Source organism: Thunnus albacares, chromosome 1, assembly GCF_914725855.1.
Source record: "Thunnus albacares chromosome 1, fThuAlb1.1, whole genome shotgun sequence".
Classification (NCBI taxonomy): domain Eukaryota; kingdom Metazoa; phylum Chordata; class Actinopteri; order Scombriformes; family Scombridae; genus Thunnus; species Thunnus albacares.
Genome location: NC_058106.1, coordinates 8,783,417 through 8,798,800, shown reverse-complemented (window position 1 = coordinate 8,798,800; position 15,384 = coordinate 8,783,417). Strand labels below are relative to the sequence as shown.

General features: G+C 40.2%; 2 protein-coding genes across 2 annotated transcripts in view; one reads left to right on the top strand and one right to left on the bottom strand.

Annotated features, from left to right (window-relative positions):
* Positions 1 to 3,800: 3,800 nt before the first annotated feature.
* Positions 3,801 to 5,039, bottom strand: LOC122988122 (high choriolytic enzyme 1-like). Its single transcript, XM_044360285.1, has one exon. It carries the CDS (start codon positions 4,686 to 4,688, stop codon positions 3,903 to 3,905), a length of 786 nt encoding a protein of 261 aa, XP_044216220.1. The 5' UTR covers positions 4,689 to 5,039; the 3' UTR covers positions 3,801 to 3,902.
* A 4,890-nt stretch (positions 5,040 to 9,929) lies between these two features.
* Positions 9,930 to 15,384, top strand: part of LOC122993786 (solute carrier organic anion transporter family member 3A1-like) — a 30,333-nt gene continuing 24,878 nt past the window's right edge. Inside the window, exons 1-2 of the mRNA XM_044368256.1 lie at positions 9,930 to 10,730; positions 13,866 to 14,325. Coding sequence (XP_044224191.1) covers positions 10,572 to 10,730; positions 13,866 to 14,325 — 619 coding nt within the window. The 5' untranslated portion in view covers positions 9,930 to 10,571. The remainder of the gene's footprint in view (positions 10,731 to 13,865; positions 14,326 to 15,384) is intronic.

Here is a 15,384-nt window from a genome sequence, read left to right as displayed (position 1 = left end):
GGGAGGAGGTGTAGCTGTTGTTTTAAGGATTTTGATGACTTTCTTTGTGGAAAAACCATAGTAGACATAAATTATTATTCAAAGTTAGTATTTTTACAACGTCTTAAAACATGTCCAGAGAAGACCTTTAAGCTGGCAACTAATTATAATCACAATATAATAAGAGGAGAGCTCCCGATCTTCTTGCAAAGTTATATGTACATGCTGGATGATTCTTTTCTACACATGTGAAAAAGTTGTCGTTGTTTTTTTTAAAGTAAAATGATTGATGCTTCAAAGCTTACACAAAGTAACATGCTTTATAGTAGTGTGTAATATTCACTGAAAGAACTGTAAAAAAGAACATACAGTATTTAGAATGCTGAATAAATACACAGTGACTTGAGAATGTCTCAACATTAGAGAAATTTAAATGTCCATGTCAGTAAAGTGAGTCAACATATGGCAATTCGCTGGTTGGATTACTTCCTTATTCCATATGTTAAGTCCATATTGTTTGTGAACAATAGAGTGCTGTTAGAGTGGATGGTTTGTTGGGGATGATAAGTGGCAAGACGGGACTATACTGTTCAGGGCCTCTATGTGTGTGTGTGTGTGTGTGTGTGTGTTGTTCCTGACATACTGTATGTATATGTAAATGGATGAGCTGGAAGCTGCTGTGAGCACCTTGAATTTTTCTTGTCAGTGTTTCATTTCTGTTTATAGATGAAGGGACTGTATAGGATCAAAGGAAGCCTTGAAAAAAGCTCCAGAAAGAAGGAAACCTGTGAAGGGGGAAATTGCTTTTCCAGGTTCTGGTTTTTGTCCCCTGTCAGATGTTGAGATGTGGACATTCTGGTGAAGATTGGTTGGTGTTGCTCACAGGCAACATCTTTTCTGTTAAATAACTTCATGTGTTTAACATTCAGTGTTTGCAAAGTGACATCTAGTAGCTGCTCAGCACATCCATAGTCTACATTACTTACAATACACTGTATAGTATAATGTTGTGATCTAATCTTGCACAGTATATGTTGAGGGATAAGAGGGATGAGTTTCTAATTTCCTTCCCTGGTCTCGCAGGGGGATTGTGACCTGTGACCTCCTGTCATCTCCAGACCAAGATATGACAAGACAAAATGAAACATTCATGATCTCAGTAATTGTGCCAAAGCAGATACAAAGAATAATAGAACAACGCAGACAGTGAGAGTGAAATACAACTACAGTACAAACATCAGTTGAAGGTAGGTGACACAGTGCAGTGTATTAGGACATATTAGAGCAACATAATTATAGATGCTTTGATGCCATCTAGTGGTATGATGTCCACATGGAGTACAACACTTCTTAAAGATCCCCCAGATATGTTTTAAGACATAAAAATACTCTGTTTCAATTAGTAATTTGTGTCTGATGTTGTTTTTCCACAAAAAAGTTCTGTTAGTGAGTAAATAAATCTTATCTACTCCTTCTCCCTCACTGACAAATCCAGAATCTAAGAATATGCAAATATTTTTCATTTTAACAGTTTAACTGCTGGATACAAGATGTTTCCTACTTCACTGTTGAGTCCATCCTCAGTGTCTGTGCACTGGAGGCTTCACATCACACTTGTGTGAGCTGCATACTGAACCAAGATTGGCTCCCAAAGTTGTGATGTCATAGATCATGCTCGTAGGTACACACCTTTAACTCAGATTTAAGCAGACTCTCCCTCTTCCACAGATGAATGTGAAAACAGCCTTCTGGTGTCAAACTCTGCACATGCATCATTCTGCACAGTGAAGTTCAAACATCCATGTGAAGTAACAATAAGCAAAACACATTTTTGAGTGGAAGAGGACTTTAAAAAAGATGTGAAAATCTAAAATAAAACACTTCTTAAAAGAGGCTTGAATACATTTATGTAAAAATAGACTTAATGTTTAATATTTTCAATTAAAGTCAAGTCAGTTTGGTTCAGTTAATGTTTATGGCTGAGTAGGTTAGTATAGTGCTCAATATAAAGGTTTTACATTCATGATGCATCATTACTGACTGATGAACTTATCTGGAGTCTCAGACTCATCCCACCATGTGTGTTCTTGTCAGGTTATCCTGCACTGTATGACAAGTTAAAGTATAACAACAACACACATAACATAGTTGAAGTTTCCAACTTCACAGGTTATGGTAATACAAACATTTGACAAATGGACATCTGTAACATGGTACAACTTGTGTGATATATGTATTGTGTGGCTTATTGTAAGGTGCTTTTTGCATGTTTAGTTCTTTCCTTTAAATTACCCCAATTTTTACTGGACTGAATTGAACTGAGTTGAATTGGCACTAATCCTGACTACCATTACTTTCAGTGACCTCTAGAGGGCACTACAGAACATTATAAAAATCAAACGTGGCTATATTGACATTGATATATTTACATTTAAGGCACTTAGCATATCCAGAGATGGAACTGTAAAAATGAAAATGCCATGCAAATCCTTTTCCTACATTATGTGATCATTGGTTAAGTAATATGATGACAGCAGTTTTGCTATTTTGGTGCTTTTAGTATATCAGAAAAGAGGAAATAGCATATAATTCTCACTATAGTGTGGCCCATTTTATGACAATTGGTCAGATATTTATTTAATCTCATTGTGCATTTTGCTGTTGCACATTGGTCTGGTTGCTAAATTACTGCTGGTTTACAGATCTTTAATATGAGGGGCTTTAATTTGCAGTAGAGTACAGAGTTAGATGCAACATTCTGCCTGTCTGCTATGTGTTGGAGGAGGGTCGTCCATATGCATGGCAGAGCCTGTAGAAAATGTCTTTGCTTCATGGCAGAGAATGTTGGCAGGCATGCAGCCGAGGTGAGAGATACCACAGGAAGATGAAAACAGATGGGACGAACATGCAAAGGCTGCCTCTCACTGGGGTAAAGGGCGAAAAAAATCTGATACAACACCACAGTTCATCAAAGGTGCATGAACTAAATATAACGTAAAGTAAGCAATAATTCCCCCACTTCTGCACAACTATGAGCCACATTATGTTAATAAAAAGATCTTTATAGCTCTATCGTCACTTTTGTTATAACAGCAGATGAAGCCCCCCACCTTCACCCACCCACTCACATCACACCCCCACCAGGCTATATGGTGTGAACACCTGTTTCATTGTGGAGCTAAAAAGGACCGGCTCTTCAGATGTCACTTTGAGAGACTGTTAGTGTCTCTGTTACTTTAGAATAGTTTCCATCATTAGATAAAGTGCCAGCAGGAAGGTTTGTGTGGTTGTTGTGGTCTTCAGGTCCTTGCCTGGCTCTTAATGTTTGTGCTAATGTTTTTGCATGTGGACACACAAATATATGAAAATGATTAATGGACTGTACTTGTATAGCGCCTGTCTAGTCTTCCGACCACTCAAAGTGCTTTTACACTACGAATCACATTCACCCATTCACACACATTCTTACGCTGAATGGGTACAGGGGCTACCATGAAAGGTCCCAACCTGCCCATCAGAGGAAATCTAATCATTCACAGACATTCACACACTGATGGCACAGCCATCATGAGCAATTTGGGGTTAAGTATCTTGCCCGAGGACACATTGACATGTAGACTGGAGGAGCCGGGAATCGAACCACCAATCTTCCGATTAGTGGACGACCCATTTTACCTCCTGAGCAAATAACAGAAGAACAATCAGTGATTTTGTACTGACTTTATTACAGACATCTTAAACAACTTTTGGACTTTATCTTATGTTCTATTGTCTAAACATATTGAACGAATATGGAACAAGAACTGAAGGGTTATGATAGCTTTTGAACTCAAAGGGAAAAAATGTGAATTTGTTGCATTTGGCGCTGAGCTCATTTGGTTTACTAAATAATATCTTTGGCTGTCAAGGGTTCAGCAGTGTTGTTAGCAGCTGTAGAGCCTGTTGATCCTCTTGATGTCCCATTGGGACATGCCCTTCCTCTGGCCGATCTGGACATTGGCGTTGGGGATGGGAGTGATGGAGTCCCTGCCGTACTGGATGGAGAAGGCTGTTCTTCCATAGTGCATGATGGAGGAGTAGTCGTAAGGAGTGTTCAGGTTGTTGGTGTTCTGCTTGTAGAAGTTGTAGGCCATCCGCGGGTCGATGTTCTCCCAATTGATCCTGACGTAGCTGTCACGGTCGCTCCTGGTCTGCTCGTGCTGGAAGCCCAGAGCGTGGTTGATCTCGTGCTGGATGATGCCGTGGTAGAGGCAGCCCTGCCTGTTGAGAGAGAGGACCTGCCTGCCTCCTGTTCTTCCCAGAGCTGAGAAACATCCGGCTTTGTTCTCAATGCTGATGTAGTCATACTGGTTCTGACGAGGGACGAAGCGGAGGCAGGTTCTGCTGTGGAAGGCCTTCATGGCGTTCTGGATCTTCTGCCTTTCCCAGCTGGTGAACTGACTGCTTACAGTGAAGGGGATTATCACCTTGCCGTTGGAGCTTTTCCTCCACAAGCAGCTCTGGGACCAGCACGTCATGGCGTTTCTGGTTCTGGGAGCCAGCAGGTCTCCTTCCAGCAGGATCTCGTCTGTGGCGTTGTTGGACATCAGAATTCTGGTGCTGATGTCGACAGTGTCGTCATCCTCTTCTTCACTTCCTTCCTCTTGGAGAGGATGTGCCTGAGAGAGGCCGAGCAGCAGCAGCAGCAGCAGGCTGACAGAGGGAGTCATCTTCAGCGTGGGTCTGGTGTCAGTGGAACTTCTGTGGCGAGCTGCTCTGGAGAGACTCCTTGAAGCTTGATGTCTGACTCGGTTCAGTCCAGGGTCTTTATACTCTCCTCTACAGGTGTGTCTGCAGGAGGATTATGGGTTGGGGTCCACACTGTTAGGCCTAAATAAACCTCTGAAGTCTGACTCCACAGACAAACCTACTTTTTAAACATGGTTTGTTATCTTTGGCCATTGTGGATGAACATGGCTGAGACATGTTTTGCTAAACATTTTATATCTTCATCAATTTAAGCTAAATAATGTATATTTTTTACTAATCTGAGCTATTCAATTGTATGTATAATTAAATACCCTATTTATTACCTTTATTCAGTTATACCATCAAACATAATAAATAAAAGGCCTGTTAAAGGTTCTATATGTAGAATTGTGAAGCAATTTACATGTATTAATTGTTTTTTATTGCCAATGAGTGAACGAGTAGTAATGTAAAATAAAAAATGACACCTTCCCTGACTTTCTTGGTTGTTTGTAATACCCTGTGGACTGATTTCTATGTGAAGGATCAGGGCTGGATTTTCCACAAAAATCCAACGGAAGTGACGTTTTTGCATGCTCCCAAGTGCCTTACTTCTCTCCCACTAATGTCAACAAATGACCGGAATAACCACACAACAAAACAACAAAAACGGTGCTATCCGACTAGACACACCCTGAAGATATTAGCTCTTCAGCTAATGAAACAGCTAGCTGCCTCCATCAACTAATACACATTTCACAACAAAACACCCCTGCAATGAAAAGTCGCCCCTCCCAAGCACACACAGCTAAAACAACATTATTTCTTCAACAAAGGAGCAGAAAACAAGCTCCAGAGAGATAGCAGAACATAGCTTGCTGTCTGGATACAGCATGTTTTTCCCTGTCCACAGCTCACTGAGCCTACTAGTGTTTAGTAAACATGGTTGGTAAAAAAAGTTGGCGGTTTGCAGGTCGGGTCCTTGATTGTGCCTTTAATTCATATCTACCACTAATCAGTTTAGAGCTGAAATGATTAATCTATTACTCAATTGACAGAAAAGTAATTGGAAACTTTTAAACTAAGTGATTAATCATTTCATTTGTCAAGCAAAAATGGCAAACATTGTCTCATTTCCGCTTCTTGGTTATGAAGGATAATTGCTGCTTTTCTTGTCCTTATTTAATAATAAACTCAGTATCTTTTGGTTTTGTAATATTGGTCAGACAAAACAAGCAATTTGATGACACTGTGATGGGCATTTTTAACTACTTTCTGACAATCTATAGACCAAATGATTAATTGAGAGAATGATTGACAGATGAAGCGATTATAAAAATACTAATTAGTTGCAGCCTTAAATCAGTTTTTTGATATGTTTTATTTCCCTGTTCCTGCATTGATCTGAGGTTTGGACAAATTACTAGGTTCAGTTTAAAACTCGTGGGAGTTGTTTTGTAGCCACTGCTTTGACATTCATCAGCTGTTTGTAATTCTCAGAGAGCTGGTTATTTACATTCTATCATAAATAGACAGTAAAATTCTTTTAGGTCTACCTGATGGAAAATGAGGTCGTAAAAGTCATTGTAATGGTGCTCTTAATTATGGAAATGTCCAGTGAGGTCAAGAGAAGAATGACCCCAAGTCACTATATTACCCACATGACTTATGTGTCTTTTATGTGTTTTATTTTTTTATTTAACTGTGGGGTTTCTTTTAAAAATTATCTTATTTACATTTTATTCTGTATATCTTTATTGACTGGATTTTTAAATTGTGGTGCTGATTCGTTTTTTAGTTGTTGTTTTTTCCCTATGTAAATCATTTTGTAACACTGATTTACCTACTATTATGGTTGGGATAATTTTTTATACAAACTGTAAAATATGTTTGAAGTACCTCTCTCGGTGTATCTTTTTATTTGGTGTTTTTCTTATTTCTTTGAACAATTTGCCACTGACAAAAAAAAAGTTCAGATATTTTCATCGTATCTACAAAAAGTTTTTTGTGTGAAATATTCAGTATATATCACATATTGAGAAATCAGACAAGACATACAGTAAATACAGTATTATATACTGTATATTTTATTGCATAAACAAAAATGAAACCAAGATCTACAAAGTGTATCAAAGGTTTTGTCATTCAAAATAAGCTCTGACATAATCATGTATTTGTTTGGTGTTGGATAAATACATAAATGCATGCATTCTTCTCTCTGTGGACCTTGTGATTAAGAGGCATCCTAAAATAATGTCTTCAGTTGGCTTGCACTGCATCAGCAGGCACTGTGGTTGATCTTAAATCACCCCGGGTACTCTGAGTGACTCCATGAGAAATGGATGATCTTCCTGCTGAGTCCACAGTTTGGCTGATAGATTGTGCTTCTTCAGATGCTATTGAATTGGTCCTGATGGAGCATCTGAATGGTCCGAAGAATATTGTGAGCCAAAAGCTGTGTGGTAAGTGACCTTGGCACTCAGTGCTCTCTTATTTCACGGTTATGATGGAAGATTTTCACCATGTTTTACTGCTGTCTCTGTGGCGCTCTGTCCCACCACTCTGCTGTCATTTTCATTTCTTCTGCATGACAAATTTCAGCACAGATGAACTTCATAATTCTGATCCCGGATCCTCACCCAAAAAACACTTTTTAAAATTGAAAGTAGGTGTTAGAACTCAAAGTGATAATTTGCATCTTTTACTACATTTTTGAAGGTAAAACATTTGTAAATTCATTTGAAAACAATGTAGTATTAATAGCTGATGGAGCCCTCTGGAGGTGCTGCTGGTCTAATTCAACAATGACATCCATACTACATTTCCTGAAGGCATTAACTTTAAATAGCACAATGGAGAGTTATATTACATCCGCCTGGCTGGCAGTTGCATAGCTTGCACTGTACAAGTAATACCAGCCCTGTGATGGACTTTAAACACTGCAAGAGTTAAGATGTTTTACATACATTGACGGGACAAAAGCATCATAACAGATGTTACCTGTTAACGGTCTTCAGTTCAGTTCAGAGTTTCAATTCTCGTTACAGCTATATTATATAAACATTCGCTTTAACGAGACACACACCATCTTCTCATCATTAAATCACTCTAAGGAATAGAATTGTAACACCTAAAGTGTCAAAATATAACAGCTTAACGTTTGAAGTACACATTAAAAATCATAAAATAAATATGGTTGTAGTGGTCCCCGGATATTTGTCCACACTGATACGATTGCACTTCATAGTGAATGTTTTCATGTAGAACATCTACAGCGGTACAATACAGTGGGTTGCTGATGTGTGTAATAGAGTTCTTCTGTGGCAAGTGTTGAATTTTTAACCATCCTGAAGCCAGCTGAGTACACTTCAGTCAAGCATGAAGCTAGATTACCCAAGCCAAAGCTGCTATTACAATAATATAACATAACATCAGCTGCCCATTCCCTTTTGGAAAGTGCCCTATTAGCAACCTTTTACTTAACCGAGTTTATACCCTATAAGACACTTCCATGTGTTACTGTATGTTTTCCCTAGAGATGTGACTTTAGAGGCCCAGATGTTCCTCTGGTTGGCCCAAGTGATCCTGTGGTTAGTGTTGTGTCACACTGTGGTGACCCTGGAGAAAAAAATGAACCAAAAACTGTAACTTTTTCCTTTTTTTCCTGCCCTTGGAGGGTCTGTGCATGTTACTGAAGAATAATCTTCATGTCCTTCTTATAGGTTAAATTGTGCTGCATAAAGCTAAAGCAGCAGGACCATCAGTTCTGGTAAAAATGCATGGTAGTGTACTTATTTTAATTTTTCACTTTTTTCATTGTGATCTTTTTCATCAGATTTGATATGAAATGAAAAGTCAGTGATTGGAATTCTAGACAGACATGAAACAAACTAGCATAATGTAAAAAAGATAAAAGGACAGATTTTAAAAGGTGAAAATAGAGATTTATTTAAAAATACTAAACCCTTAACAATAAAAACTGTCCAGTTTCAGGTTTTTGCAGATGTTTAGGAGAAGGATTTGTAAAAAAAAAAAAAAAAAAAAAAAAAAAAAAAGACTGTACATCCTGACAACTTGTTAAAAATATGGCTGCATTTGGTAAAACATGGACTGACAATGAAGCAGAAATAAAGCCATTATAAGCATTAATAGTGTTAATAAATGGGAAATATAATATTAACACATGTATTGATAGAGCAGTAGTGCAGGAGGTAATAGAGGGATAACTGCAGACTAAATAATGAAGGTTTTCTCCCATTTTCTGTGTATTATTTTTATTGACACATTATTCATAGCAACATAGAAACCACACAGAAATGAATACCAAAATCCAACTTAAATATATACATGCGTGCTTACACACACACACACACACACACACACACACACACACACACATACAAGGAATACGAGTGAGGTAAGTAAGAAAAGTTCATCCTAGCCACATGTCAATGACACAAAAGCACATAACAGCACATAGTGCTGGTTTTCCCACATTAACCTGTGTGTTTGCAGGGATCTGTCTCATGTCCAGTTAGTAAGGAAAGCTTCTTCTTTCTCATGCATCCTCTATTCATCCCATCTTCATCTCCCTATTTCTTTCCCCTTGGTCTGATCTTAAGATCTCGGTCATGTTAAAAACATTTTTCCTCACAGTTCTTAAACCTTCTATGCAACCGAAATGTTGGCAAAGCACCCCAATATGACCAAACAGCAATTCCAGTCACCTCTGACTTAATACATTTAACTATCTGACCGGGAGACTGAGCATCTTCATCCACACCTCCCAGCTCCACATGAATTTTGTTCCATATATTCACACTGGCTTAATATAACCACAATTTTCTAGTACTGCACCTCAGCACTGACAGGTCCACTTACAGAAGCTGTGGGGTACGATGTCTAACTGCACCTCACCAGAAGGTGATGAAGACTCAGAGATGACAGTGGTGGCCTTCTCTAATTGGGAGATCTCCTGGTGAATTATATGAAAACAACAGTACACTGCTGAACAATAAGAGGTTGGATATTTTTGAGGAAACAAGAAGTGTCATAACACAAAATAGTATGAATTTAGTGGCCTGAGACACAAGGATCTCAATATGAAAGCTAGATCCAAATTCATTAAGATCCTTGCTTTGGTCCATGTGTGATGGATTATAAATGTGAAATCTGCTGTGAAGCCTAATTAAAAATACACACATGTAAATATTAGAACACAACATTGTTAATGGCCAGGAATTATGTGCTTTGTCATTGTATGTGTCAGTGTGTGCTTATGGGGATCCTTCAGTGACTCCACTGATGAAATGTTGCATTTTTTGTGGCAATGATTGAGCTGAAAGTCTGTAAAGGTAAACTAATGGTGATGTTGTGGGGGGGAGGGACGCAGAGAGATATCACCTCTCTCGTCGTGCTTCGGTCTATTGATGGGAGGAGCATCATAACATTACACCGCCTGTAGGACGCAGAGCTGCGGCTCGGAACCGGGCTGAGAAACGTAAACCAGTCGGTACCGGTCCAGGGTGGAGATGTAACATCCCGGATGTGGGGAAGCGGCGTCTTGTAGTTCTACGTCGGGTATCAGAAGCCGTCATACATATACATGCGTAGCCTACGTATTTAAATGTGATGTAGCGGATACGCGCTGGCTGGACAGGCGGTGGAGAGAGGTCGCTGACGGACTGTGCGTAATGCTGAGTGGACAGCAGTATTTCTAGCTGTATATTCCTGCCTAGACGGGCTATCGACACAGATTGGCACTTCTCCTGCAGTGCAGCTCGTCATCATAACCAGATGCTCTCCGCCGGACCGGACCCGTTCAGTTTCATGCCGTCCAACCCGACCGGAGCCTGAGCCGAAGGATGCAGGTTAAAAGCCAGATCTGCACCGAGCGGAGCAGCACCGACGACCCGGAGCAGGATGACAACCAGAAGAAGACCTCGTGTTTTTCCAACATCAAGATTTTTCTGGTGTCGGAATGTGCGCTCATGTTGGCACAGGGCACCGTGGGCGCTTATCTGGTGAGTTTCAACAAAACACAATGTTGCTCTGAATGATCGTATCTCAGTGTATCTCAGGTAACATGGGGTTAACGCAGCGTCCTTCAAACCAACACCAACACCGGCACAGGCAGGCAGTGAGTAACGATGCGCCGCTGCAGCTGATGCGGTTAATAATCGTATCATTCTGATCACATTAGAAAGATCACATCCTCCAGTGACCATGGGACGCGGTGCTTTCACTGATTGATGAGTAGCTGCGTATTATCCATCAGGCCTATGCACCATCTGCATGACACAAAACGCGTCACAGCAGCCGTAGGCTCCACGTTGTTTGGAGAATGTTATATGCGTATATGGATGGTCTGTTGGAGAGCAGGAGCAGGTTACGAAACACTGGCCAGGAGGTCGATATAACCTGCCGGCTTCGCTATATTCTGCACCTATGTGCCTCAATAATGAAGGAGGCCTCTGACACTGGAGGATATAGGCCTACAACATGAAATAGAAAGATGACGCGATCTCCAGCACAACAGAAATAAATTGGATTTTCACAAAAGATCCCTTTATGCCTTTTTCCCTATACAGACTTGTATACAGCCTGCATTGCCAGTGCAGTTTATATCTTGTGTCAGATTTATTTCACCCTAAAAGAGAATGAGCTCTATCCTGTTGATCAAAGATGAAACTGATTTTATGTATGGAAAATTCAACTTTCATTTCATGCATGCAGAGGCAAGATTGATGCATCTCTCTTTAACAGTAAACCTCTCCGAAGAGTAATGGGAGTAATGACTGCTGTTTATGGTGCGGCCAGTGCCTCAACCACAGCAGCTGCTAATGTATTTCTGTGGTGATACCTACATTAGTCAGAGTTAGCATAACCAAGTCTGTATTAATATGAAGGATGCTGTTGTAATCAGGAGTATTAAATGCCCCATCAAAGCCAATTCTCCTGATAGGTGTCAGCACAGTCTTGATACTATAAATAAATGTAGATTCATAGCAGGATGGGGCTGTGTGTTATTAATGATGAAAGACAGAACACCACTGGATATACTACTATTTGTAAAGTGAAGCTAATTAGAAATGTTTTCTTTCTAGTTTAATCAGAACAACACGGATAAGGAAGGCATGTTGTGAGAGGCAAGGTCAAAGGTCAGAGGCTTGACTCTCTTTTGATCCCTGCCTCGTATAGGTTCAGCTGTTGCTTGTTCATTAGGATGAGAACAACAGCCAAAAGCCTGAATTGTATAGATATACAACTGTGCTGATCTTCAGGATACAGTCATACTGTACACCATCACAGCTCTTTGTTTAGGAAAAAGACACTTGTCATGCAAAAACTGAACATGTTCTTCCATTTTGTTTGCTGTGCTATTGTTTGATAAAGATCACTGCTTGGCAGAAACACCACAGAGTCGGTTTAAATTTTTTGCATGAACCACAGAAGTGCCATAATATTTTGCTTTAAGACTGCAGTGGAACTTCCTCCTTGAAAACAGCACCCAAAACCAAAAGTGCACCTTTAGCAAAACCCTCCACAGACAAAAGCATTGTGGAAGCACTGTCTACCCTCTCTTGTGTTGAATATTTTCTGTCATCATCCTTTTTTTCTCTGTCTCTTTCGAGGTCAGCTGCTTTCTCGGTTTCTCTGATTTTCTCTTTCTTTGTTTCTCATCAACATGGTATGCATTTATTTTCAATGGCACAAGTTAAATTTAACTATAAACTAAACAATTGGAACAGGACAAAGCTATAATAGCTGAAGGTCATCACTATAAGAACAGCAGGACCTGACATTTCTGTTGTCTGTAAACATTGGAGTGGACCAAAATGTCTAAATCTGATATATAAAAGGAAAAGCATCTGTTCCTCATAACCGCCCAGTGTCAACCCATATATAATTTAATGTTCAGTAAATATAAACTAAATGTCACAAATTGTCAGGCTGTATTATCAGTCAGTTCCACCATGTGTGTAGTGACAGATCTAGGTTAGTGTTCCACACTTGAAACAATAAACCTGTGAAAGCCATCTTCCAATTTTAGAAGTGGATTACAGATTGTTGATCCTTTTATAGAAAGTATTTGGCTGCCAGTTGTCTATCTGTTGGGACTGCTGTCCAGACACCTCTGGTGGTGTTTCAGCAAGGACAGGCCGAGCACAGCATGATTAGGCTGCAGCAATGGTGAATATGATGATACATTGATGATACTTGATACATATCTTTCTGACATTTTTCACATACTGCACAGTGCATACTGTATATGGCAGAGAACACTATACTAGACCACAGTCCATCATTTCAGTCCAGCTATGTTCACAGCTGTCTCCTTGAGGATAAACATAATCCATGTCTTTTTGATAAACATGGAACTTGCAGTACTGGTTTATCCAGAAGCAGTCCTCTTCTACCACAACACCTTTTGGAGGAGCAGTACTGTGTACCATTTGCTTAGGGTGAGTGGTTAATGAAACTTAAAAATAAGTCCTGACCAACACTTAATCAGTCATGTAGAAGATCCACCACACATTTGGTACAAGAAGCCCGTTCATCACTTACAGAGAGCTGAAAAACACAGCTGGTACGATGTGTTTGTGTCCACTGCGTAATTAGAACAGCTGCATGAGGTTTCTTGCCTCAAGCCACACACGTGCACATATCTCAGTCTCTCAGGTTGGCATCAGGCTAGCCTCAGGGATGTTTTGAGAGGAGGAGGAGTTTGGGAATGAAGATGTTGGAAGCAGCCCACCCTGCAGATCAGCTCAGCTACTGTGTGTCACCAACAGGTTGTTGTTGCTGGTTTGAGCTCTGAGGTAGTGGCAGTTCACGGTGTTTCATTACTGGATAACAACTGAAGCCCAATGCCTGACCTTATTATTTTATACATTTAAATGAAATGGAAAATACATAAAATGTATTATTTCTGTCAGGTTGAAACAGGTGAGAATAATTACAGCAATTAATAGTATTGAAGCTACATAGAATCAAGTGTGTAAACCTGTTTTAAAAGGTTAGTAGGTTGGCCTGATGTCACTGGCAGTTGTAAATGGCTGCTAGTTGTAAAAGCACTTTATAACACTTGCTCTCTCTCTCTCTCTCTCTCTCTCTCTCTCTCTCTCTCTCTCTCTCTCTCTCTCTCTCTCCACCAGGTAAGTGTTCTGACCACTCTGGAGAGACGCTTCAACCTCCAAAGTGCCGATGTGGGCGTCATTGCCAGCAGCTTTGAAATCGGCAACCTGGCCCTCATCCTGTTCGTCAGCTACTTTGGCGCCAAGGCCCACCGGCCCCGCCTGATTGGCTGCGGTGGGATCGTCATGGCATTGGGGGCTTTGCTGTCAGCCCTGCCTGAGTTCCTGACTCATCAGTACGAGTATGAGGCCGGGGACTCGTGGCATGCTGAGGATGGCAGGGATGTCTGCTCCAACATCACCAGGTCAGAAAACCGAGACTCTGGGTTTAAATGTGGCAACCGAGCCAACACCAACATGATGTACCTTCTGCTGATCGGAGCCCAGGTTCTGCTGGGCATCGGAGCCACACCTGTCCAGCCTCTGGGAGTGTCCTACATTGACGACCATGTCCATAGGAAGGACTCCTCACTGTATATAGGTGAGTAGCACTGAGCTACTGCACAGCTGATACAGCAAAGCAGATTGTCTGTATGTTTGACAGGAAACTAAATTTTAACACTGAATCCTTAAGCTGAAACGCCACCATAACTGATTTAATCAACAGCTTTTTGCATTTTAGCTCCCATCACTGCTGATGTCAGCTCAGTCATGATATAGTCTACAGTATGGCAATACATGTGTTGTAGATGGGTGGTTGCTGAGTTATTCACCTTTTCAGCAATATATAGATCTAATTGTATACTTAGCTGAAGGAAATCATCAGAAACAGCACCTTACAACATCATAAAGGGTGGCACAATTGCTTACTGATGTGCTTAATGGTTAAGCACATAGTTTAATAGTTTAACATTATAAGAAAAACTCCTATTTGCTTTCTTGCTGACAGTTAGATGAGAAGATCAATACCACTCTCATGTCTGTAAATTAAATATGAAGCCAGATCCAGCAGGAAATTAGCAATTAGCTAGCTATTACCCCCTGCTTCCAGTCTTTGTGCTAAGCTAAGCTAATTGCCTGTCAGTTCTAACTTCATATCTGGCGTACAGACATGAGAGTGGTATCTAACTTCTCATCTAACTAGCGCCAAGAATGTGAAAAAGCATATTTCCTGAAATGTCAAACTATTTCTTTCTTCATGTGTGTTGAACAGTGATGCAAATGCTTATCTTAAAAATGAACTGCATCAGTGACTATAAATTATTCTGATCAGTGAAGGGATTTGTAATTTCCGCCTCTATTATTGTTAAGTAGTATCAGTAGTAACAGTTTGAGTAATGAGACCGCTAACCTCGACAGTGGTAGTGGTTTACTCTACATTGGTCTATCATATTGTGATCTTTTTGGGGTCTTTGACAGGACACATGACTGCTGATGTACATATCTTGTCAGGAATGATCTCTTTAGCCTTCTAATATACTGTCATTTAAATCAAATTTTGCATCTTCTGGAAGGCTGTTGAATATGGTGCTGGGTGCAAAGCCAACAGACTCAATGACACCAGATGTCCGTCGTTCCACACCAGCAGATGGAGTGTACG

Coding starts and splice junctions, on each gene's coding strand:
- LOC122988122 (XM_044360285.1), bottom strand. CDS start 4,688: ATGACTCCCTCTGTCAGCCTGCTGCTGCTGCTGCTGCTCGGCCTCTCT.